The sequence below is a fragment of the Saccostrea echinata genome, unplaced genomic scaffold (assembly GCF_033153115.1).
Source record: "Saccostrea echinata isolate AGI-Se365-2 ecotype Australia unplaced genomic scaffold, CSIRO_AGI_Sech_v1 ptg000014l, whole genome shotgun sequence".
Taxonomy (NCBI): Eukaryota; Metazoa; Mollusca; class Bivalvia; order Ostreida; family Ostreidae; genus Saccostrea; species Saccostrea echinata.
In genome coordinates, this window is record NW_026889763.1 from 18,651,277 (window position 1) to 18,676,530 (window position 25,254).

General features: G+C 33.5%; 1 protein-coding gene across 1 annotated transcript in view; it reads right to left on the reverse strand.

Annotated features, from left to right (window-relative positions):
- The window catches only part of LOC133186900 (replication factor C subunit 1-like), a 60,065-nt gene that overhangs the window by 15,395 nt on the left and 19,416 nt on the right, over positions 1–25,254 (reverse strand). Inside the window, exons 8-12 of the mRNA XM_061322288.1 lie at positions 21,790–21,996; positions 20,273–20,371; positions 18,385–18,564; positions 7,992–8,105; positions 501–795 (exon numbers count right to left, since the gene is read on the reverse strand). Of these exons, the coding sequence (XP_061178272.1) occupies positions 501–795; positions 7,992–8,105; positions 18,385–18,564; positions 20,273–20,371; positions 21,790–21,996 (895 nt within the window). The remainder of the gene's footprint in view (positions 1–500; positions 796–7,991; positions 8,106–18,384; positions 18,565–20,272; positions 20,372–21,789; positions 21,997–25,254) is intronic.

Sequence of the window (25,254 nt, forward strand, 5' to 3'; positions counted from 1 at the left end):
GAAGAAGATTTTTAAAGATTGCATTAATTTTGGTGATTTTAGCCCCACCCCACAGGCCCCAGGGGGGAAGGGACCATGAAATTCACAATTTTTGTTCCCCTTCACCCATAGATGCTATATGCCAAATTTAGTTGAAATTGGTTGAGCGGTTTCAGAGAAGAAGCTAAAAATGTTCAAATGTTAACGCACATCGCACGACGCACGCCGACGGACAAAAACGGATAGCAATAGGTCACCTGAGCGACTCAGGTGACCTAAAAATTCAATGTTTCATAGATGAATATGGAATTTATTTCACTCGTGAGACAGAATTTTCTGATATTTTCACTCATGCTTAGCACTCGTGAAAATAAAAAAAAAATCCTGTCCCACTCGTGAAATAAATTCCATATCCATGTACAAAACATTGAATATTCTCTATATATATACTCCTCTTTTAGAGGCATTTTTCGCTCTATATTGTATAATTTCATTGATATTTTTGGTTGGACTTGACCCACCTTGTGGTTTGGTTCCCACTGCCTGATTTCTATGCCAGTTGGTTAACCAGTGCAGTAGTTTCTTGGCATTACTTTTATCCCCTGTTTGACCAATGATCTGTTTCAGCTGAGTAGGTTTGTACTTATCTACCCACATCAGACTGTCCTCCGTAGATTTACTAGTTCCATTTGATTGATTGTTTGGGAGGGACACGGAGTCGGTGGATTCCAGTTTGGGTTTAGATAATGAAGATTCGGACTTCATAGACTTCACTGGGGGTGTGGATGGTATTGTCTTTTTTGAGAATGATGACTCCTAAAATCAGAAATAAAGCAGGACTAGACTGGGGCTTTATTGAACTGAAATTAAGAAAGGAAATGCTCATTTGAACTTAAGACATTTCTCTTTTGTCACTTTATTCAAATTCAATACTCCTCTCTTTCATTACCTGTGCAACCACATAATTCTGATGTCAAAATTTTATTTCATTTTTCACAAATTTAAATTTTGGGTCACTTCCATAATTTTTTTTAGAAAAGAAGTATTTTTATACCTTTCAATATGATCCCATTTTTTTTTTATTGTTGAATTGCAGAATTGCATTGCTATATACCAAGAACAAGGTACAGTTTCAATACAAATCTGGCCCTGTATTTTTCTAAAATATGAAAATGATGTAAGATATTAAAACCCATCCTTTCTGAATTATTGAAACTCCATGCAGTAAGAACATACAACTCCATTTTCTCATATGACTTCCTAATTGCTGACTGTGGCGTCATGAACTTGAGCAGTTTACCATATTTTCTTAAAAAGTTGCCGAAGACATCAATTTTCAATGGCATTTTCTTTCAGATAATACAGAGCACATGCATCGCCCACAAAGATTTTGAGAAATGTGATTTTTCAAAGGATTTTACATACGATATCTGAAAATTGAAGTGGGTGAGGGCTGTAGACATTGTTTCCTTGAAAGAAATAACCCTGGAAATGAGTCATTTTGAGGCTTTTTCTGCTAAAAACTTAGAAATGTACAAAATTAATGAAGTCATAATTCCAGAATGGTCCTCCTTCATGCCATATTCTCTCATGATTTATCACATTCATTTACTCAAGTCATATTTAAGCCAATTTCATAACTCTTTGAAAACATTACATATTAAGGGCACAATAAAGCCCAAACCGTACGATGGGCCACGATGCTCACCTGAGTCATTATGGCTTTGCTGTTCTTCATCAGCTGATTTTCTCTATATATTCCTAGTGTAAATGACAAAATTTACACTAGGAATATATAGTCAAAAAAATCTATAGTCATAGTGCTGTTATTTTCTTAAGAAGTTGAAGACATCCATTTTCAATGGCATTTTCTTTCAGATAATATAGACCACGACGACAACAAAACGACAGACAACAAAAAAATTTGGATCAGAAAAGGTTACATGAGCTTTCGACTCATATGAGCTAATGATTTGATTCTTTTAAAGATTAAAATATTCTGTCCAAAATTTCTCAGACAAATACAGACTTACAAAGGTAAATTTAATTGGTTGGAAAAAAAAGAAAAAAAACAAGAAGTACACAGGCCACAACACTCATCTGAGTCACCTTGGCCCTGCTGTTCTTCAGAGGAAGATTTTTGAAGATTTTTCCCCTGGATATAATTATCAGCATGTAAGAAGTTGATCTCCTATTGTGGCCCCACCAAAACCCAGGGACCATGATTTAAACAAGCTAGAATCTACACTTAATGTCAAGAAACTTTCATATATGTTTCATTTTTTCTTCAGAAGAAGATTGATTTTTTTCTTCACATTTTCAATAATTCTTAATTATCACCCCTTGAAAAAGGGATGGCTTTTCATTTGAACAATCTTGAATCCCCCTAAAATCATACCTGAGAATATACAGGAAAAAATGTTTAAAAATCTTTTTCTCAAGAAAGCAGGGCCATGAAGAGTAATATTAAGGGGATGAAGGACACATGGTCACATGACTCTGTTTAACTACGTCATAGTCTCCGTTTATATAAGTGCAAAACGTGTAAACCATCAGTTCTTGTATTAATATTTGACAATTTGTTTACTTTGATTTCCATCTTATGTATAAAAAATAAAAAGTTTTAACATTCTTGTAAACATTAACAAATTATGAAATTGTTTGATCCACTCCTCTGTTTCCCTAAACTGCGCGTCCAACAAGTTGGTGATGTTATACACGATCTGTTAGTACAGCAAGATCATACTCGGTGAATACAGGGGCGGTATTATTATGTAAAAACAGGTCATAATCAGTATGTGATGAAATATTTTGAGAAATGGGAACACAAAAATTATTTTTGCATTGCTGATGACGGAAATCTGATGTAGGTATATCTTATTTCGCTTATTTAGCTTACGCGTGACGTCATAGTTGGTTTTTCCCGTACTCGAGAAATATAAACATGACACGGTTTTGTCATGCTTATGCCTTCTTTCACAATGTCCTGTGCAATATTGAGGTCAGCTTCACCATTCGAAATTTTTACAGTTAATCAATAATACGAAGGACTTGCATTTCAAGATAAATTGAAAAATATTGAATGATAGAATTTTTTGTAAATTACGTTTTATGTTGTTTAAGTTGTCTTAAAAAGTACGTAATTTTCCCTATCCAGATGCAGAGTGATAGAAGAAACTTGCTTTTTCGAATTTTAAACCCTATTCATACTCTGAAATATTTCAAAAGATACATGTCCACTTACATATTTTTTATAAATGTTTAAAAAATCCTATTGTGGACAGAGTAATGAGTCCGGAAACATGGAGAATTAAAACTCCACTTAGATACTGTAGGACATAGTATTTGTCAATCAATATCTCGAAAATAAGGTCAGAAACCTAATGATATTTCTGCTTCAAGATATGTGGGACATACTTAATTAGAAATATACAAAATATAAAAAAAATTGAATGACAAGTATTTTTTTCAGCTCAAGGTCCTTCTTCCCCTTAAATTGCATTCACCTCTGTTAAAGCAGATTCAAGTTTGTTCAAATCATGGCCCAGGGAGAAGGGTGAAGGCACATTTAGGGGATCAAAGTTTAATATGGGAATATTGGGGATAAAGTCTTAAAAAACAGGAACAATCAAGAACAGCAGGACTGTGATTGGTGATATTAAACTGCAGTCATACTCAGTTAGGGGAGATTATAATTTGTTCAAATCATGACCTTCAGGGGTGGGGCAGTGCCACAATCGGGGAACAAATTTTTACATGGGAATATATACAAGAAAAAGGTGTTTCATAATCTTCTCATGAACAACAAGCCATGATTACTAATCTTAATATGCAAGCATTCATAAGTAGTGCAGATCCCAGTTTTTCAAATCATCCCCCCAACACACTTGTTATATGGGGCCACAATTGGGATCAATTTAAAAGGAAATTAATAACGGTTTTAATTTTCAAAATGTTTTTTTAAAAAATAGCATGGTAACAATAAATCACATTAATATAAAATATTCCAAAGTTTCTTCAAATAATAAATTCCTGGGGTTAGCTAAGTTAGACTAAAATCAGGGAGCAATATTCACTTGCTGCATGTTTATATCTTTAGAATAACATCAAGGCCATGTTAGTAATATCCCCAGGATAAGTTGATTCAAGTTAGGTTATTTCATGATCTTTTGGGGCTAGGGAGGGGCCAGAATATGGGAGTAAGATTTTTTGTGTAAATAAAGATGGATTTTTTTCCCTTAAATTTTGTGATGAAGAACAGGTGGGCCAAGAGAGAGCTCAGGTGAACTCTGTGGCCCAAGGGCCTCTTGTTTAGTCTTACATCTGAAAAAATAATAAATTTCATTTTAAGGACATTGGTAAGTCCCAGTTATCCAGAGAAAAAAGGTTTAATTCATGGTTTTTTTTCACTTATAAAACTGATTGAGAGTGATCTCCCATGTAGAATTCAACCAATAAAGTGAATGTTATGGAGATAAACAAAAGCATGTATGCTTCCTTCAACCATAAGAATCATTTCTACAGCATAAAATAAAAGCAGTAATGGTTTGTTGGACATTGTACTCAAGGGACGGACAGTCAACAGATTATTTACTGGGAAGGGCAAAGTTTTGACAATTAAACGTTTAGAACAGTTTCTAGGTCTTGTGAGGGAGCCACTACTTATGTGGTAATTTCGAACAAAAATCCACGCCAATATTTTTATAAAAATTTTGTTTCCAATAAAGTTGATAACATTATAGAAACAGTAAATCAGCCTCTTTACCATTAGGAATAATAATAGATTCTAACGGAAGTAACTCATAAATAAAGAACGGTGCTGGCATATCTGTTTCGAAAATTATCTAAACGTTACCAAATGATCTTAGATTATATTTATGTAAATTTCGTTGTGTCAGTCATAATTTGCCAATTGAAGCTGGTAGATTTTATAGTATTGATAGATCTGAGAGACATTGTAACCTCTGCAATAACAATGAACTTGGTGATGAGTTTCATTTTTTATTTAAGTGTCCTTTTTTTAAGAATGAAAGACAGAAATTTATACCTGGCAATATTTACACAAATCCAAACACAATATCTTTTTATAATTTCATGAATACTTCTGATATATATGAACTAATAGGTTTAGCTAAGTTTTGTAAAACTGTTCTTAAATTATTTCATGCCTGAACTTCCTACAATGTAAACATTAAACGATTTTTTTTTTTATACAACTGTCAGTACTGTCCATATCAAAGTTCTTTTTGTGGTTCATTATGTTAACTGTTCACATGTTGGTTTGTTCATTTGTTACACTCTTATTGTACTAGCATACCCCATGTGGGGGCTTTAGTGAAAATAAAAGTTTCAAAGTTTCAAAAGTTTCGAAGTACATGTATCTTGTTTCTATATTTACATTTTCAGCCAAAATATCTAGATGTCATAGGAAATGAGGATACAATAGTGTATATAATACAAAAACTTTGTGAAATAAATGGGTTTTGGAGAAAACTTAATGTGAAATATGTAAATATCCTTTTTATCAACAATGAACATAGGAAAAGCATTGAATATTGTAAAAACATTGATTTGACAAAATCTAAAAAGGAAAGGTGGCTTGGTGGGTTAAATGTACCAGAATGTAACTTGTTTAGTACCATTACACCTACTCAAGAGTTTTTGAAAAATTCTATCTGAAAGCCAGAAACCTTGCCAATGTCCTTAATAACAAATAATTTTTTTTTTCATGTTTATTGGCTTACATCATACAAGTAATTGACAAACCTCCAAAAATGTGCACAATATTTAAATGCCAAGAACTGCATCGAAATACATCAATTAGAAATCTCTAACAATTTCTTGAGAATATATCCAGGGTAAAATGGCAAGTTTGTGGACAAAATTTCTAAAAGTATCATTGAAAATAATGAATTTTGAACAAAGCAAATTTTTTAATAATATACAGGTTCTATAACCTGTGCAAGTTAAATACACAAGCACACTTTATGGAACCTTTTTCTCCCTTTACTTAAATTCTTCAAACTATCTGTACATTATTACTCCAAAAAGCTCTCACAAACCAATATTATGTAGCACAACATGATGTCATAATGGGTGTTTACTAACGTGTTAGAAGAAAGAAGATAGAATCACCTTGGGAATTATGAAAAATATAGCAAAAATAGTCAAAAATTTGTTATATAAGCTCTTCATTTACATAACTTATGAAAATCGGGATTCCATGCTCTGGAAAAGACGTCTGTTGTCTCTGAACAACCAAGCAATGTCGAGAGGAATATGAGGGAAAATTTGAAATAAATATATTTTCTTAACTTAATGTTCTAGAATTAAACTTGCATGTTGATAAACAATATTACATTGTATCTGATATTCAATTAAGAGCGATTTATTTTAACAGGTCCTATACACAGTACTCTTGTTCATTGTAAACATGCTGTACTGTGCAAATTAAAGAATTTTCACTCTGTGCAGCCCACCTTTTTTCACCTGTCAGCTGCTTGAACTTCATACTTTTTCACCTGTTCAGCTGCTTGAATTTTTAACATTTTTCATCCATTCAGCAGCTTGAACTTCATACCTTTATCACCTGTTCAGCTGCTTAAACTTCATACCTTTATCACCTGTTCAGCTGCTTGAACTTCATACCTTTATCACCTGTTCAGCTGCTTGAACTTCATTATCTTTATCACCTGTTCGCTGCTTGAACTTCATACCTTTATCACCTGTTCAGCTGCTTGAACTTCATACCTTTATCACCTGTAATCTGCTTATACTTCATTCCTTTATCACCTGTAATCTGCTTGAACTTCATACCTTTATCACCTGTTCAGCAGCTTGAACTTCATACCTTTATCACCTGTTCAGCAGCTTGAACTTCATACCTTTATCACCTGCTTGAACTTCATACCTTTATCACCTGTTCAGCTGCTTGAACTTCATATCTTTATCACCTGTCATCTGCTTAGACTTCATTCCTTTATCACCTGTAATCTGCTTGAACTTCATACCTTTATCACCTGTTCAGCAGCTTGAACTTCATACCTATATCACCTGTTCAGCAGCTTGAACTTCATACCTTTTTCACCTGTAATCTGCTTATACTTCATACCTTTATCAATTGTCATCTGCTTGAACTTCATATCTTTATCACCTGTTCAGCAGCTTGAACTTCATACCTTTATCACCTGTAATCTGCTTGAACTTCATACCTTTATCACCTGTTCAGCAGATTGAACTTCATATCTTTATCACCTGTTCAGCTGCTTGAACTTCATACCTTTATCACCTGTTCAGCTGCTTGAACTTCATACCTGTATCACCTGTAATCTGCTTATACTTCATACCTTTATCACCTGTTCAGCTGCTTGAACTTCATACCTTTATCACCTGTTCAGCTGCTTGAACTTCATACCTTTATCACCTGTTCAGCTGCTTGAACTTCATACCTTTATCACCTGTTCAGCTGCTTGAACTTCATATCTTTATCACCTGTTCAGCTGCTTGAACTTCATACCTTTATCACCTGTTCAGCAGCTTGAACTTCATACCTTTATCACCTGTTCAGCTGCTTGAACTTCATACCTTTATCACCTGTAATCTGCTTATACTTCATACCTTTATCACCTGTTCAGCTGCTTGAACTTCATACCTTTATCACCTGCTTGAACTTCATACCTTTATCACCTGTTCCGCTGCTTGAACTTCATACCTTTATCACCTGTTCAGCAGCTTGAACTTCATACCTTTATCACCTGTTCAGCAGCTTGAACTTCATACCTTTATCACCTGTTCAGCAGCTTGAACTTCATACCTTTATCACCTGTAATCTGCTTATACTTCATTCCTTTATCACCTGTCATCTGCTTGAACTTCATACCTTTATCACCTGTAATCTGCTTATACTTCGTACCTTTATCACCTGTTCAGCAGCTTGAACTTCATACCTTTATCACCTGTAATCTGCTTATACTTCATACCTTTATCACCTGTCATCTGCTTGAACTTTATACCTTTTTCACCTGTTCAGCTGCTTGAACTTCATACTTGGATCGTTTCCCAGGAAGTGTTCTGATCAGGTCCAGTAATCCATCCTCATCAATTTGTTTAGTTCCAAAACTTCTGGCCTGTAAGCAAAGAAAATATTCTCATTATCTCTTTTTGTATAATTCATTGCACAAAAGTAACAGATCTGAAGTTTATTTTGAACATGTTTTTTTTTTTTGAATTAAGTATGAGCGCAAGTTTGTCGGCTCTTCTCCTTTTAATGTGACATTATTTTGTTCAATATACAACTACAGTTTTCTTAAGAACATGCGACAAACATGCGCTATGTATTCAGATGATAAAAATCGTGTGACCCTGAATATCTATTGATATTCAAGAAATCTTCTGGTCCCATGCCTTCAATATTTATTTAGTTTTTATCAAAAAGAGCGTTTTAAATTCTCATCTGTACCAAGAATATATGGTTAAAATATTGGGGATTTATATGATGGCAAGAAAAAAACATTTTATTTATAACACTTTAATTTGTGGCATTTTTTCTGGACACTTAAGTCCACCCATATTTTGATACCTTTTTCAGCCAACTCTTACCAAGGGGTCCACAATTTAAAAAAAATATGAATTAACACAACTTGGGAATGTTTGAAAATGAATGGGTGTACTTTGGTTCTTGAGAAGATTTTATTTGTTTTTCTTGTTAAGTCCTATGTAAAACTTTCATCCTCTATTTTGGGCCAACACTACCCCTGGGAGAAAGAAAACTTTCATGCAAGTTTCATCTGGTCCTGAGGTTCTTGAGGGGAAGATTTTGAAATGCTTATTTTAAAAATATATTCTCATGTGAAACCTTGATACCGTATTATGGCCCAACCCTATTCCCAGGGTGCATGATTTGAGAACTTGAATCTACACTTCCTGAAGATGTTTCTATATAAATGTGACATAATGACTTTGCTGTTCTTGAGAAGATTTTTAAAATTTTCCCTATATATTCTTATGTAAAACTGATCACCCACTGTGGCCCCACACAATCCCCAAGGGTCATAATTTGAACAAATCTGAATCTGCACTACCTGGGAATGGTTTCATATTAATATGACTAATGATGGTCCTGCTGTTCTTGAGAAGAAGATTTAAAGGATTCCTTCCTACATCTTTCCAAGACTAAGAATAAAAAAAAAAGTTTGTTTTGGCTTTTCCAACCAACCTTAATTAACAGCGCTGACCTTAATTTTTTCCATGCTTTTGATCCATGCAAAAGAGACTTGGGTGAAATAGTTGCCAACTTCACAAGCTTTTCAAGACAGAGAGGTTTTAGTCACCTTCTAGTTTTCATTTATTGTCATAAAATCATCTTTGAATTCTTAAATTAGTTAGAGAAGAGAGTGTAATAAATAGTCTCCCATAGAGCCATTTTCATAGCAACAGTTCTGAAAATCTCAACAGGATTTAACATAGGAGTGTATCTTAATTAGAAACAATGATGTTTAAATTTGTAATTAGTTATAAAAGTAACTAAGACACTTTAATGTAATACTGATCACAGAAACAATATACATACATGCATTATGGATATAACAAGATACCCCTAAACACCAAAATGTTATCCAACATTTTTTATCAATCATGAATGTTATAAAACTAAAAACTTTTTTCTTAAAAGTTTTTTCTTATTACTGTTAAAATCTGTCTTAAGCTGTTAATATCATTAAATCAAAATATTTAGATATTTGTTTCTATAACTGCATGTTTTATTTCTTCTTTGTGTCAGATGAGTATATATTTTAATCATCTGACATTATCTAAAGACTGTAAGGGCCTCATTACTAAATCTACATCAAACTAAACAGCTCTCTGTGTGCCATAACATTGTCAAACATCGCAATTTTTTGTCTGCTGTGTTTACCATCTTCCATTTCAAATGACCCAGAAAGTGTCGAAAATTAAATGCCTCGAAATTTTCAAAATGACAACATAATAGTGACTTAAATATGACAACTTTTACCCAAATATTATCTAAGTAATACTTCTGTTAAGAAATAATACTCCTATATTCTCTGATGAAACTCAGATTCTTTAATCATGCACCATAGGACTAACCCTACAAGCATATTCAAGTAAAATAAAGTCTTTATTTTTTTGATATATATTTTATCAAAAAATTGAAGATATACTTGATTACTGTATACAAGGTTATTTTCACCCCATGTTATTTTCAACCTTTCACACTTGTAAAGAATTTTGCCCTGTTTTAAATTCGCCCAATCACCGTTGTTTAAGAAATTATACTGTATTTTTTGGAATTTGCCCCGTTTTTAATTCGCCCGCATCTGAGTAGGCGAAAGGGGCAAAAACAAAACAGGGGTAAAAATTTCCTTGTATACAGTATGATAGATGAACATTTGCTAGAAATTTCAGCTTAGTGCACAGGTATGGATAATTTTTTTTTTTATAAAAATGCAATGTCCATGATTTTACCTGACAACTTGCGTACTTATATAACTCATCATGGAATCTACCATTATATATACTCGCCTATAAGTCATTTTTTTGGGAGTTAAGTTTTGGTCCAAAACTCTATGTCTGACTTAAAGGCGAGTCATAAAAAAATTTGCACTTATCTGGATGGTGAAATAAAATATTTTATGAACATTTCTGATGATTATTGTTTAACAAAGTCTGGATATATCATTATGTATTCAAAGATTATATACATTAAAGTAAAAGTATTTACACATTTTAATAATTTTATTTTTAGATTAAGTGTGTATTACATAATTGTTTAATGATTTAAAATTAAATATTGGCATTATTTTTCAAAATATTGATTGAAATCAGGTTAAAAGATCAGAGCATTGATTTGAAATTGTCATCCAATTCTGGCAAAAAATAGTACTGACTTATAGGTTGGTCAATGGCAAATCCCTCCAAAACAACCTCAAAAATACAATCGACTTATAGGTGGACCGACCAATAGGTGAGTATATATGGTACATGAAGATCCAGTGCAACTTGACTTTAATAATTTTGTACAGAACACGAGAGAGAGAGAGAGAGAGAAAGAGAGAGAGAGAGGGGGGGAGGAGAGAGAGACAGATGCATGAAATTCTACACTGAAAGGTATTCTCCATGAAGGCATTTTTGCAAATTGATTTGTGTTGTCCTTGACCTATTTTTGATGAATGATTGAGTTAGAAACCTCCAGCTTACCCTTTACCAAAGTACATCTATTAGAAAAATATGCTTTAAGTGGACCAAATGGTAAGGAAAAAAATCTTTCATGAAGAATTCTTCATGGGCTAAACCAGATGATTTTATGGTTAACCCGAGGAAAATAAACATCACAAAGCTGATATTGAGAGAGAAACATGTGGAGAGAGGCACGATTTCCAGGTACAAACATGACAAAAGAGACAATTTGAAGCTGACAAATATAAAGATGTTTCCACCAATTTCTACACAACAGGTGTTTGCTTAATATCCTGAAGATTAACAACTCACGCAGTCTGTCAGGCTGACAGATGTGATAATTTGTGTTTTCTCAGATGTAAATTCTATGGACATGATTTTTCCAGTAATACTCCACAAAGTACATAGGATTACATTTATGACTTCATAGTGTCTGACATCAAGCCAAATTTACAGAACTAAAGCATAATGTTAATTTCACTCAAAAGTACATATACTTTAAGGACATACGCAACGTAGTCTGAACTTTATTTCCTTTTTCCCCTGGATTTGTAGAGTTCCGATACTTAAAGGAACTGTGTGCTACATTTTAATGTCTATATATGCTGTTGTACACTTCTTCTAAAACAAGTTTGGATAAACAAAACATCTAGAATATATGTTTAGTAATTTTTGTATATTTTTCTTCGAATTATACCAGAATTTTCATCAATAATGAATTGATATCTTTTCAAAACTCCTGGTAATGCATGCTGATTTTTTGTCTACGAACATTTGATGGCACTATAATTCTAATTTAAGAATATCTTGAAAAATTATCATTAGGTAAAGTATGTTGTGTATGCCCTTAATATCAACTTATAAAAACAGCTGAAAAGACTCTTACATTGCAGTACTTCCCATCAACAATCCCCCAAAACTATGCAGAGAACAATTGTCTTGGGTAGTTTTTTTTGTGTTTCTGTGCAAACCGAACTCAGGGCTATTCCAGGAAAATCTATACAGGAGGGCTGAATGCCACTTTATATATTTTTACATTTAGTGGGGGCTGGTGAGTTATGGGTAATGTCCTTGCCTGATGAAGTTTTAGATGGGTTATTGTATTTTTTCTTAAACATGTTAAAAATAATCAATTGCAAGATAATTCATGTTTCCACTGAAAAAGAAAGTAGTTTCGAACAAACTGGAAAAAAGGGCAGATAACAACGCATGCGATAAGCAGTGGAGGACAGGGAGAAATGGTTGCCATGTGCCTTTGGCTCAGTGCTTGAGCTGCCCCGCACCAAATTAATCAAATCTATAATATGATTATAGCATTGGCAAATTAAATAGTATAAGAATCATAATCTTTTAAAACCAAAAGTAGAAAAAATTCCAGTAGCTAAGAGACAAGAATGCATTTAGCATGGCTACTGAATATACTCCATTTAACAACCCTCTCTACACTGCACACTAAAGAGTTCTGATTCTATGGTGTTTTTCTACAGTTAGAATGATCTGCCCTTAGATTTAAATTCTAAAAAATAGAAATTTACAGTATATTACTCAATTTGTAATCAATTCAAGTATTCTTAACATTTTAAAAGGCCAAGATAAATTAATTGAACATTTTATTTACATGTATTTTCTCTATGGGGGTAAACAACAGTGATTTCTATTCAATGATACTGTGTTGAGTTTGAACATTTTTCCTGGGGGTAAATGCCAGGTACCATATAGTGATAATTAAATAGAAAAGCTCAATTTTAACACCTTTATATAATATATTTTTCTCAATGTCCAAAAAATATTTTGCACTGGTGTAGAGAGGGTCCTTAAGTCAAAATATCGTACATTCTACCAGGAAATGGAGTATATGGCTATTGATACAACAAAGTATCATGTCAGTTACCTTATACCCCTTAACCTGGGAACCTATCATGTTTAACGTTCCATGTGAGTACAGTACAGCCTCATTTATCCGGACGCTTCGGTTCCCAGTCAATTTGTCCGGATATGTGAAGCGTCCGGATACTTGAATTGCCTTGATTTTATTCATATGGCATGTAATATCATTGGCAATAGTAAATTTGTTTTATTGTTTATATACTTTAATATACATCAGTACTCAGTACTTGTTTAAATAAAATAAAAAAGTACATTGGATGAAACGTCGTTTATGTGAAAACATTAATTATTTCTACTTCCCAGTGTCTATGAATCAACTTCTCCTAGCCAAGTGTCTGTAGAACTGGTAGAGAAAAAAACTGTCGCACAAGTCTTATTTAATACGAACGCCCATCAATGCTATAGGCCTATCATTAAATGTGAAATTAACTGCACATATATACGTATGCTTATCATTATCATCCCAAGCAAGATCGCATTAATTAACAATTGTGTAATAATGAAAGTGATTTTATAAATGTCATCAAATCACAGAATCCGGTTTGCGGACAAAATACTGTGCATAAGGAAAAACTCCGATGTCATGCCTATACGTAGCAATACATAAAACCATGTTACTACTGTATTCTAACAGTAAACAGAGCTCCAGATAATTTTTTACCCCAAAGTGTATTTACTCTCTGATTTTCAAATCAATGCAGATTTTGATTTTTATCAAAATGATTTAAGAGTATTGTGTTAATATATAAATGTTTTGACATCTATTTTGATTTTGAGCTTGTTATCGAAATATGAGAGTTTTAGAAGAGGAAAGGAAAAAAAAAACTACAAAGGACAGTTCCTGCATTCATTGAAATAGTTTTTGACAAGGAAGAGCATATTGTGGGTAAAATAACCATAGGCACTTAAAACTTTTCCTCCATTTAAGATTATATGGTAACAAGAGTAAACCGAGAGAAAAAAATCTTCATTAAAAACGGCAAGTTGAGAGAAATCAGAAATTGGCAATGAACCCATCATAAAAAAAGCTACGTACAAACCATGTATAACCGTCTTACTAAACAGAAAACTCTAGAGAATCTCAGAGAACTCTTGATCGGTAAATTCAAATACATGTTATGCGTAATGTCTCACTACAGCAATTTATTTATTTAATTGGTCTTGAAATTAAACAGAGCTGGTTTTTTATATATGGTTTTAATATGGTCTTCACAGGGTTTTTTTTCTTACACATCATGTCTTCTTCGATAACATTGCAGTTTAAACTTTATTCTCCAGCTAAGACTTTTTCCCTCCAATTACCGTTTGTTTTCTAGGTACACATAACATTTGTATTACACTATCATCTTATGTAGACGACACAAGCTTTTGTGTGCTTAAAAACACGTTACTATGCTTAGTACATAGTCTTACTATTCAAAGAAATCGATTTTAATCTATATCTTTGATTATTTCTCCATAAATGGAAATCATCGTTGTCGCCATAACTAGAATATTCCTGGTTATTAAAACGCTTTTAAATCAGTATTTCGTTTTAAGAAAAATCAAACACTGAGTTTACCTCAATTCATATCGTTAGCTAAGTCGTACTTTTATTATTCAACCCGTAGTACGCAATACTTTAGTGGTGAAATGCTTATCTGCGATTGCTAATGCGTAACTGTATGCCCACTTTTAATTTTCAATGCGTATTTTGTAAAATTCAATGCGTATTTCTGCAAATACGCACCTTATCTGGAGCTCTGGTAAAAGAAATATATTTGCCGACTACGAAAAATTATAGACTTATAAAATTATTTTCCTTAATTAATACGTATCAAATATATGTTTGAGAAGCGAGAGTTTTGTGCGTACCTATAATTAACCTTGTCGCAAGCCATTGATAACAGGTCGCAGGTGATCATCTTTAAAAACAAACAGCCAGGTAAGTGTTTTTACAACAATTGATACCCTTATTAGGAAATTTTAGCAGAGTTGACATACCAATTACAAAAGGACCATCCGGATAAATGAACCAAAATAAAACGTAAAAATTCATTTTGTGGTGAAAAAAAGACCGTCTGGATACGGAACGCGGAATTCAGGATAAACATGACAAAATAACATTAAAAAATTCCGTTCCCGTGAAACAACGTCCGGAAACTGAAGCGTCCGGATATCTGAAGGTTCACTGTATATGGCTATTGAAACAATAAAGTATGACGTCAGTTACATAATACCCCTTAACCTGAGAACCTATCATGTTTAATGTTCCATGTGAGTATATGGCTATTGATACAATAAAGTATGACGTCAGTTACATAATACCCCTTAATCTGGGAACCTATCATGTTTAATGTTCCATGTGAGTATATGGCTATTGAAACAATAAAGTATGACGTCAGTTACATTATACCCCTTAACCTGGGAACCTATCATGTTTAAGGTTCCATGGAGTATATGGCTATTGAAACAATAAAGTATGACGTCAGTTACATTATACCCCTTAACCTGGGAACCTATCATGTTAAACATTCCATGTGAGTATATGGCTAGTGAAACAATAAAGTATGACGTCATTACATTATACCCCTTAACCTGGGAACCTATCATGTTTAATGTTCCATGGAGTATACGGCTATTGAAACAATAAAGTATGACGTCAGTTACATTATACCCCTTAACCTGGGAACCTATCATGTTTAAGGTTCCATGTGAGTATATGGCTATTGATACAATAAAGTATGACGTCAGTTACATTATACCCCTTAACCTGGGAACCTATCATGTTTAACGTTCCATGTGAGTATATGGCTACTGAAACAATAAAGTATGACGTCAGTTTCATAATACCCCTTAACCTGGGAACCTATCATGTTTAATGTTCCATGTGAGTATATGGCTAGTGAAACAATAAAGTATGACGTTAGTTTCATTATACCCCTTAACCTGGGAACCTATCATGTTTAATGTTCCATGTGAGTATATGGCTATTGATACAATAAAGTATGACGTCAGTTACATAATACCCCTTAATCTGGGAACCTATCATGTTTAAGGTTCCATGTGAGTATATGGCTATTGAAACAATAAAGTATGACGTCAGTTACATAATACCCCTTAATCTGGGTACCTATCATGTTTTAGGTTCCATGTGAGTATATGGCTATTGAAACAATAAAGTATGACTTCAGTTACATTATACCCCTTAACCTGGGAACCTATCATGTTAAACATTCCATGTGAGTATATGGCTAGTGAAACAATAAAGTATGACGTCAGTTACATTATACCGCTTAACCTGGGAACCTATCATGTTTAATGTTCCATGGAGTATATGGCTATTGAAACAATAAAGTATGACGTCAGTTACATTATACCCCTTAACCTGGGAACCTATCATGTTTAACGTTCCATGTGAGTATATGGCTATTGATACAATAAAGTATGACGTCAGTTACATTATACTCCTTAACCTGGGAACCTATCATGTTTAACATATCATGTACCCAATGTTTAAAGCTGTTTAGCTGGATTTCCTTTAGATATTTTTTTTAATTTGGTTTAATTTTTACTCAGTAGATTCTTCCATTATAAAACATTGCCTTATATAACTAAAGTAAGTGTAGAGTGTACCCCCACCCCTTTCACAAAATATAACAAGAAATAAAAATAATACAATTAAATTTCAACAGAAAAGTAGCATCATTTTTCAAACAGGGGGTGGGGGTGGGGGAGCGGGGGAATTATTGACAAGCAAAGGCAACAATAGGCCTTTCAATGAAAATTTTCATACTTAATTACTGCTAAAAGACTATTCTTGAAAGAAATATGGTGGGGTGGCACCAGAATTTAATTTCATTTGAAGAGTGATAAAATTTTTTTTTAAAAAAATGAATAATTTAAAAAGAAAAAAATGAAGAAGGGTGGTTGTACATAAAGTTTTTTTTGAATTTGATGGTTGGTGGGGAAAAGGTAATGAAAAATATAAGGGTGGTGAGGTCAAAAAAGTGTTTTACCCCCCCCCCCCCCTTTACATTTTTTCCTGGAGTAACCCTTTGAATTATTTTGATATTGTATATATCCACACTCCATATTATTTTTCCCATCTCTGATTTCAGCAATGGGTTATTTACTACTTAGTGGAGTGAAGTCCTGTCCAGAAGCACCTGAACCAACAATAACTTTTATATTAGGCATCTAATTATCATACATAATGCGAGACAAACCAGAAGTCTCTGACGAGACTGTAGCTCTACTGGTTTGTACTTAAAAGTGGCACTTGGATGAAACTTTGCAACAGCAATACATAGAATAATGATCCTTGGTGTAGTCTTTTTTTGTTTTATTGAGATTTTTGTATAATTAAGATTTAATGCAATCAGACTAAATCTGTAGAAGGAGTAGCCTTTTAAAAGAATTTTACAGAAATTTCAATTTAAGCAACCATGACAGCATCATTAAACAAACAATAAAGACAATTTTGTATCATAGTATAGTCTACTTGTGTGCCAAGTTGCACTGAAATCAGATCAAAACTTTAGGAAGAGTAGCATTTTGAAAGTATTTCAAGGAAATTTCTATTTATAGTAGCAATGGCAACACCGTTCATCAAAATCAAAAACCGATACACAGAATTATGTATCTTAGTAGAGTCTACTTCGCGTGCCAAGTTATATTGAAATCAGACCAAAACTGTAGGAGGAGTAGGTTTTTAAAAGAGTTTCACAGAAATTTCTATTTTTAGTAACCATGGCAACACTGTTCATTGAAATCCAAAACTGGTACATGTATAGATAATTATGTATCCAAGTGTAGTCTACTTGACTGTGTGCCAAGTTATACTGAAATCAGACCAAAGCTGTAGGAGTAGCATTTTGACAGTATTTCAAAGAAATCTCTATTTTTAGTAACCATGGCAACACTGTTCATTGAAATCAAAATCCAATACACAGAATTATGTTTCTTAGTGTAGTCTACTTGTATGCCAAGTTATATTGAAATCAGATAAAAACTGTAGGAAGAGTAGCATTTTGAAAGTTTTTCACAGAAATTTCTATTTTTAGTAACCATGGCAACACCGTTCATTGAAATCAAAAACCAATACACAGAATTATGTATTGTAGTCTACTTATGTGCCAAGTAATATTGAAATCAGACCAAAACTGTAGGAGGAGTAGCGTTTTGAAAAATTGTTTACAGACGGATGGACGGCCAGACAGACAGACGGACGGACACCTTACTATCGCATAAGCTCTTCTGGTCTCTGACCAGTAGAGCTAAAAATGTCATAATAAGACAAATGCATTGTACCCGCACAATTCATTAATTCTTTTATCAAACCTTGGCCAGTTTGCTTTCTCCGCAATCACGTCCCGCCACCAAGTAGCTTGTCTTCTTACTAACACTACCAGTCACTTTCCCACCATATCTTTCTATAAGACTTTTGGCCTCGTCACGCTCCATTGACTCTAATACACCAGTTATGACAAAGGTCAAGGACTCTAAACAGTTTTCTCCACCCTAAAAAAAAAATCATACATGTAATTTTATTTTAAAGCAGAAATTTAATGAAAACAAGAACCAGAAGTCTCTGACAAGACAGTAACTCTACTGGTTTGTACTTGATACAATGGAAGAGAAAATTAACACTTGGACTTGAAACTTTGCAACAGCGATATATAGAATAATGATCCTTGGTTTAATCTCTTTTTGTGGCAAGATTTATTGCAATCACACTAAAACTGTGGGAGGAGAAGCCTTTTGGGAGAATTTTACAGAAATTTCTACTTTTAGTAACCATGGCAACATTGTTCATTGGAATCAACAATAGATAAACAGAATTACCTAACTTAGTGTAGTCTACTTGTGCACCAAGTTATATTGAAATCAGACCAAAACAGAAGGAGGAGTAGCATTTTAAATGTACTGTATAAGCAGATATTTTAGCAAGGATTTAATTTTGGCATTTTTAGCGAGGGTGATGAGATTGCTAAAAATAAATATCGCTAACAATTCATTGCGCATAAGAGGTTACCGTTATCTTTCTATGTACCATAAAATCGCTAAAATTACTTCTCGTTAAAATTAAATACTGATTTTTAAGGACAAATCGCTAAATTTGCATCTCGCTAAAATGTCCACCTATACAGTATTTCAAAGAAATTTCTTTTTTTAGAAATAGAATTCTTTAAGATCATTTAAATATTTTTTCCATCAATTGAAAGTACCAGATCTGTTTACCCATATTGTTGTCTCTCAGTATTATTATTTAGATTTGTCAGTGAGATTTGGCATTTGCCCTTAAGATTCACTTTCCATCGATTTTACATATATTACTAGAGAACAGCTAAATTTCCGATTACCAAAACATGGTTCAATACCATTATACCTTGCTTTCTTTCATTTTTTAAACCACCACGTTTTGGCAACCCGACATCACTGAAGTGTTTGAAATCCTTCTCTTTGTTAGCGATTAAAAAGCGTTAAACTGCGACAGATCATAACAAAAACTAACTGCCGAAATCCAAACGACAGATTTCCGTATTTTCATTATAGCAAAACCTGAGACGTATTTTGGACTCAAAATCCGTACAAAATACGGCGAAATCTTAAGAGTAAACAGGTCTGAAGTACATTGCACTAGTATTTAATTCCCACTGCACAGGGGAAACACAAGGAGTAATGATCTCTGTTACACCATGAAATGGAAATACAAGAGAAACTGTTCCATCTTGTCTAGTACATACAATTCACTGTAACACTCTTAGAAACCCATACATTACATTGTAATGGTGCACAATGATGCTCTTTGTAAACACCATGTTACACAGATGGCTTCAAGATTTAAGGCCAGCACAGAAGCCAAAACATCAAATATGCCAACATTTTTCAGTGCACTTCCATGTAGAAGATTTTTAGTCCAAGAGCCCTGTGCTTTCAGGATCTGGCGGTCAGAAAGGTTTGATTGCTGGTGGCCAGATAGCTGTTGGAAGAGCACCTGACTAATGATCCAGAGGACCTGGGTTCAAATCCTGGTCTGGTTTGTCACATTTTTCTTCTTTTCTGTTTCAACGGGAATAGCTGTGAGCTGTACTGTGTTCTCCTCATCCACCATGTTCAGTGAATATATACTGTACATTCTTGCTGTATTTAAAGCACTAAAATTCTACAAAAGATGATATTAATTATTGCATTGATTCCATACAAGGTATTAAAGTAAATAACACACCTCAGGTATTTCCTTTGATCCTAATGCTTGTGGGCCTTCCCTGTTGAGATAACTCCTATACATGCTGCCCTTCTTTGCTAGAGAAGGCGTATCTGGAGACTGAAAAAACAAAAAGACAACACTTAGCAGGGCCTGACTGTGTCAGTTTCTAGTATGTAAATAAACACCATTCAGAAGTAAACAGTCATAGCTCAAAACCTATCACTTTAAACAGCAAGTTGTTGTATCAATCAAAAGGAAACCCCATATTTTTAGACTCCTATTTGGCACATGTAAATAGCATGGGATTCCATTCCCCCTGACCAGCTTTACTTTTATGTCTATTATATAGGTAGGTTAGATGTAAGCAGAATTTACCTAGTACTAAATTTGAAGGACTAGCATTAGCCCCAGGTTTGCTAGTTTCTTAAGACTTATGCCTAGATGCAGTAATTACTTAGTACTGTTTAATTTGCAGGACTAACTTTTGCCCCAGGTTTGCTAGTTTCTTCTGCTTTAGGCCTTGCTGCAGTAATTACTTTTAACTACATGTATTTTGCAGGACTAGCTTTTGCCCCTGGTTTGCTGGTTTCTTCTGATTTAGGCCTGGCTGAAGTATTTACTACTGTAAAATCACATAATAGAGAGGTTAAGCATTTGACCATGTGCGTCTACGTGTACATGTAAACCTAGAAGTGTTTTTTACAAGTACGCGCAACTAACACCGTGTTTTGTTTATCAAACTGTGCGTGTACCTGTACGTGTAAAACATAATTTCAACAAGTCACTTTACAATCCATTTTTTATCAAATAATTTTATGACTTTGATTAAAACAGATACATAGATGTACGTAATAAACTCTCAACATCACAACAAACACTGCCTGAAAAATATATATTCTATAATTTGAGTTTAAGAAGCTACAAGTTCTTACCTTCGTGTACTTATGAATCTACACGTTGTGTACAACTTGAAGAATTACATGGTATGCAAAACTGATGACGTAAATCGCAGTAATTTAAGGGAATTCCCTAGCTACACATACATGGTCATCTGCTTAACCTCTCTAATTTTCAAGGGGTTTGAAGGAAAAATATTGGTTTGTGGGGACTTGATTTCTTGGTTGTGGAAGTGTTGAGTTGTTGTTTACTGTAGATTCCTTATTTTTTGCGAGTACTTATTTTCGCGAAATGGCTCTTTAACGTCAAATCCTGAGAATAATAATCCGCAAGTGGACGGTTGATCAAGAGATATTACATGGATTTCAGCACCATAAAAATAAACGCAAGTAATTCTATTTCGTGAGTGTTGCTTCTCATGAAATTACGCGATAATTAATTCCTTGCTTATATTTACATGTAGGAATCTACAGTACACGAAATTTTACATTTCACGTAGAGCATGAATTTGTGGGTCTCTCCATACCACAAAACAATGAAAATTGAACCCCCACGAAATTCAGTGATTTCATGGTATTTTGGTAGGACTTGATTTTATGCCTGGTTTGCTTTGACTTGTGGCTGCAGTATTTACTTACTACTTTGGTAGGACTAGCTTTTGCCCCTGGTTTGCTAGTTGTTTCAGACCTTGGAGTGGCTGCAGTCTCACTCACAACGGGAGGGGATTTCTTAGGAGTGAATTTGACAGGAGAGGCCTTTTTAGGGGTTGCCTTTTTGGGAGGGACTTTCTTCTGCTCAGTTTTCTTTGGTGAGCCCTTTTTCTCCGAGATCTTTGTAAACTGACTCTACAAGAAAAACATGAGAATATCTTAAATGTATGCTTCAGAAGGGAAACATTTTACAATCAAGAGGTCAATGGGCCACATTGCTCACATGAGTCATTCTGGCCTGCTGTTCATCATTATCACAAGATCTAAATCAAAAGCCTGAAAGGCTTCAATGACGTCGAAGAAGAAAAACAATTTCAAAAGATCATTTTGAATTTGAAGATAGCAATAAGTCAAGTGAGTGACTCAGGAGAAATAATAAAAAAATAGTTTTAAACAAAATATCAGAATTACAGTCTGGGGCCTTATGTCATGGTCCGAATGAAGCAGGGTTCGAATTGACCAGACACCGTCGAACATGTTCATGCAAAATTCTTTTCAGTCAGCTGAAGAACTATGAAGGATTTCATGAATTTATATAATATTTTTTCTAATTGCCAATGTCAAAGCGTTGTATTAGTAATTGCATCTAAACTACAACCAAGACTGTCCTGTTACAATTACGATCGAGTTACGATCGGGCGTGGTATACGGTATACTGGGAAATGGAGGAAATAGAGAAATACAGTAATACTGGTCAATATCATCGGTTTTTAGGATAGAGTTGGTTAGAAGATTGTATAAGTAAAGCTAAGATTTAGAAATTCAATCTTTTTAGTCTTGTAGTATTCGTGTTTATGTAATTTTGTAATTATTTTACCTCCGTTGTGTTGTTTATGTTACACGGTTATCGTTCCGAAATGTTATTCATGTCATTTAACGCACCCTTTCTGTAGAAATTCATCCGCAACAACCATCACGTTTTTCTTGAGTGAGAATAAAACATAATATTGTTGTTTTGCAATAGAATTAATTGCAGATATAATTGATGCAATTTTATTTTCAAGCTATTATTCATTGTGAGCGTTTTCAAAGAAATTGGTTTATAGCTATTGCTATTTTCTATTGCGGATGCATCGACTGACACATTCGGTCGCGTACATATCCGGTCGCGATTTCATACTGGGCGCTTGCTAGATGACGTTCGAGCTCCAAGAGCTCGACGTCATAAAAATTCCATCTTTATTCACTAACATGATTTTTCTGTTTTGCAGAAGTAAACATGCCCTGATCATAAGTAATCTTTGAGTGAAATATGGACACCTAATGTTTCTCCAATAGAAAATTATGGACCTGTCATGAATTTTAATTTACCAGCGACAATGGACTTGTCACAATGACCTTAAGGTATGTCACTCGTGAAATTTGTTATATCAAAGATTTTTTGAGAAGTATATTTTGGATAAGTACTCATAATCGCAGAGAAAATGGGGGGTCAGTGTGCATCTAACTGAGCTACGGTACAATTAAGTTGACCTTTTTGCACTTAAATTGTAACTCTTTGGTTAATCACTTTAACCGTTATCATATTTTATAAGATGTAACCATGGCAATAAACATAATCTTATTTTACGTAAAATAGTTTGAATAATATTTATCATTGAACAAATCAAGCAAATTAATGCGCATAAATTATTGTGTGACCTTTTTGCACTAGAAAATCTCATATTTGGGGTATTAAAAATTTAAATAGGCAATAGAATATTTTCTTGTATCAAACTTTTTACAACTTAAGTGCTGATCGGTCAAAAGTATCGAGTAGTTTAAAATAATGAAAGAAAAAGTTGGGGTCAATATTGGTCAAAATATGCGATTTTCAGGCAAAAAACTGTGTAAATTTTATCTCGACCTCCTTGATATATCTTCATTTCTTGGCAATGTTTGTTGAGCGAAGGTGTAAATTTTGTTATAAAAATATAAATTGAGACCTATATTTAATATTCCAGGCATATCATAACGGAAAATATTCTCTGAGTAAAAGTATGTGAGGCTGAAGTTCCAAGATATTAAATTTAATAAATGTGTAGATTTGCAGAATTTTCTGCTAAATATCCTTCCGCCACAAGAAATAGTCCCTTATAAATCTTGCTTCTTTGTGAATTTTTGAGCATTTTTTTAATTGAATGTTGAACATTTTACATTGTTTAATTTAAATATGTTATAAAGATTGAATTGTAATAAATAGTTTTTAAGTAAGAGGTTCTGACTGAAAGAAACTGGGGGGATAAGCCGAGCCATATGCCTACATAACGATCGATAAAAAATCAATAAATTCATTTTACAAAAATTTCACTTTTTGTTGAATTAATGTAATGCTTATTACCATTTGCATACAAATTTGACAAAACCTGAATACTGTAACAGCGAAAATGATTCTGATTAACACAAAAAAATGGCATCACGCTCAATTTTCACAAAAACTGACATAAATTGGATGATATAACTACATTTTTTAAATAGAGTGGGTCATCGTACCATTTTTTTGAGAACGATTAATGAAAGGCAATGGAAAGATGTTGCTTTTTACAATTGCAAATATTTGGTACGAAGACCCACTCTACATAAAAAATTAAGTTAACTTACTTAAATTTTCACCGTGGTCTTAAAAAATTCTAAGTCCAAATACGCTTGCTAAATATAGAGAACTGTATGCTATTTAAATGGGTATGTATGTGTGACTCCGTGGTACAGTGGTTAGCGAGGAGCTCTTTAAAGGGACGTTTATTGAGGAAAGTGTTCGAGTCATGCTCTGATTTTTTGATTTTGTTTTTTGTTTTGTTTTTTGTTTTTTTTTTGTTTTTGTTTTCTTTGGTTTTAATTTTGTTTTACTTCATAAAAAAATGTCTATAGGAATAACATATTTTTCACTGGAAATAAAATATATACATGTAGTAATGAACTTATTTACAGTAAATTATTTAAAATGCCGGATAAAAATTATAATAGATATTTGAATACTTTTATTCCCGTTTTTATTTATTTTAAATAAAAGCGCTTCTAGATCACCATTATCATTATATACGATGTTAACATTTTTATAATATCTCCACAATAAGTGTAAACACTCAATATGCAGATTAATTAATAGAAGTCCTTACCCATGTTAGACATTTGTGACAGTAAATGAAAGTCAACTGTTTAGCTTGTTTAGAATATAAATATCATTTTGAAAACTACGGTAAACATTAAAATGCTTAAGTAAACTCGAACAATTGAGAGATTTTTTTCAATAAATGTTCTTGCATAGCCGAAAAATGGGCATGGGCACATGGCTCGTCTTATCCCCCCAGATTCTTTTCTAAAAGGCTGACGAGTGACATACCTTAAGTCAAGGTTATGACACACCCTCCAGATCATAAACAATCTTTATACTAAATAAGAGCTTCCAATGATTCT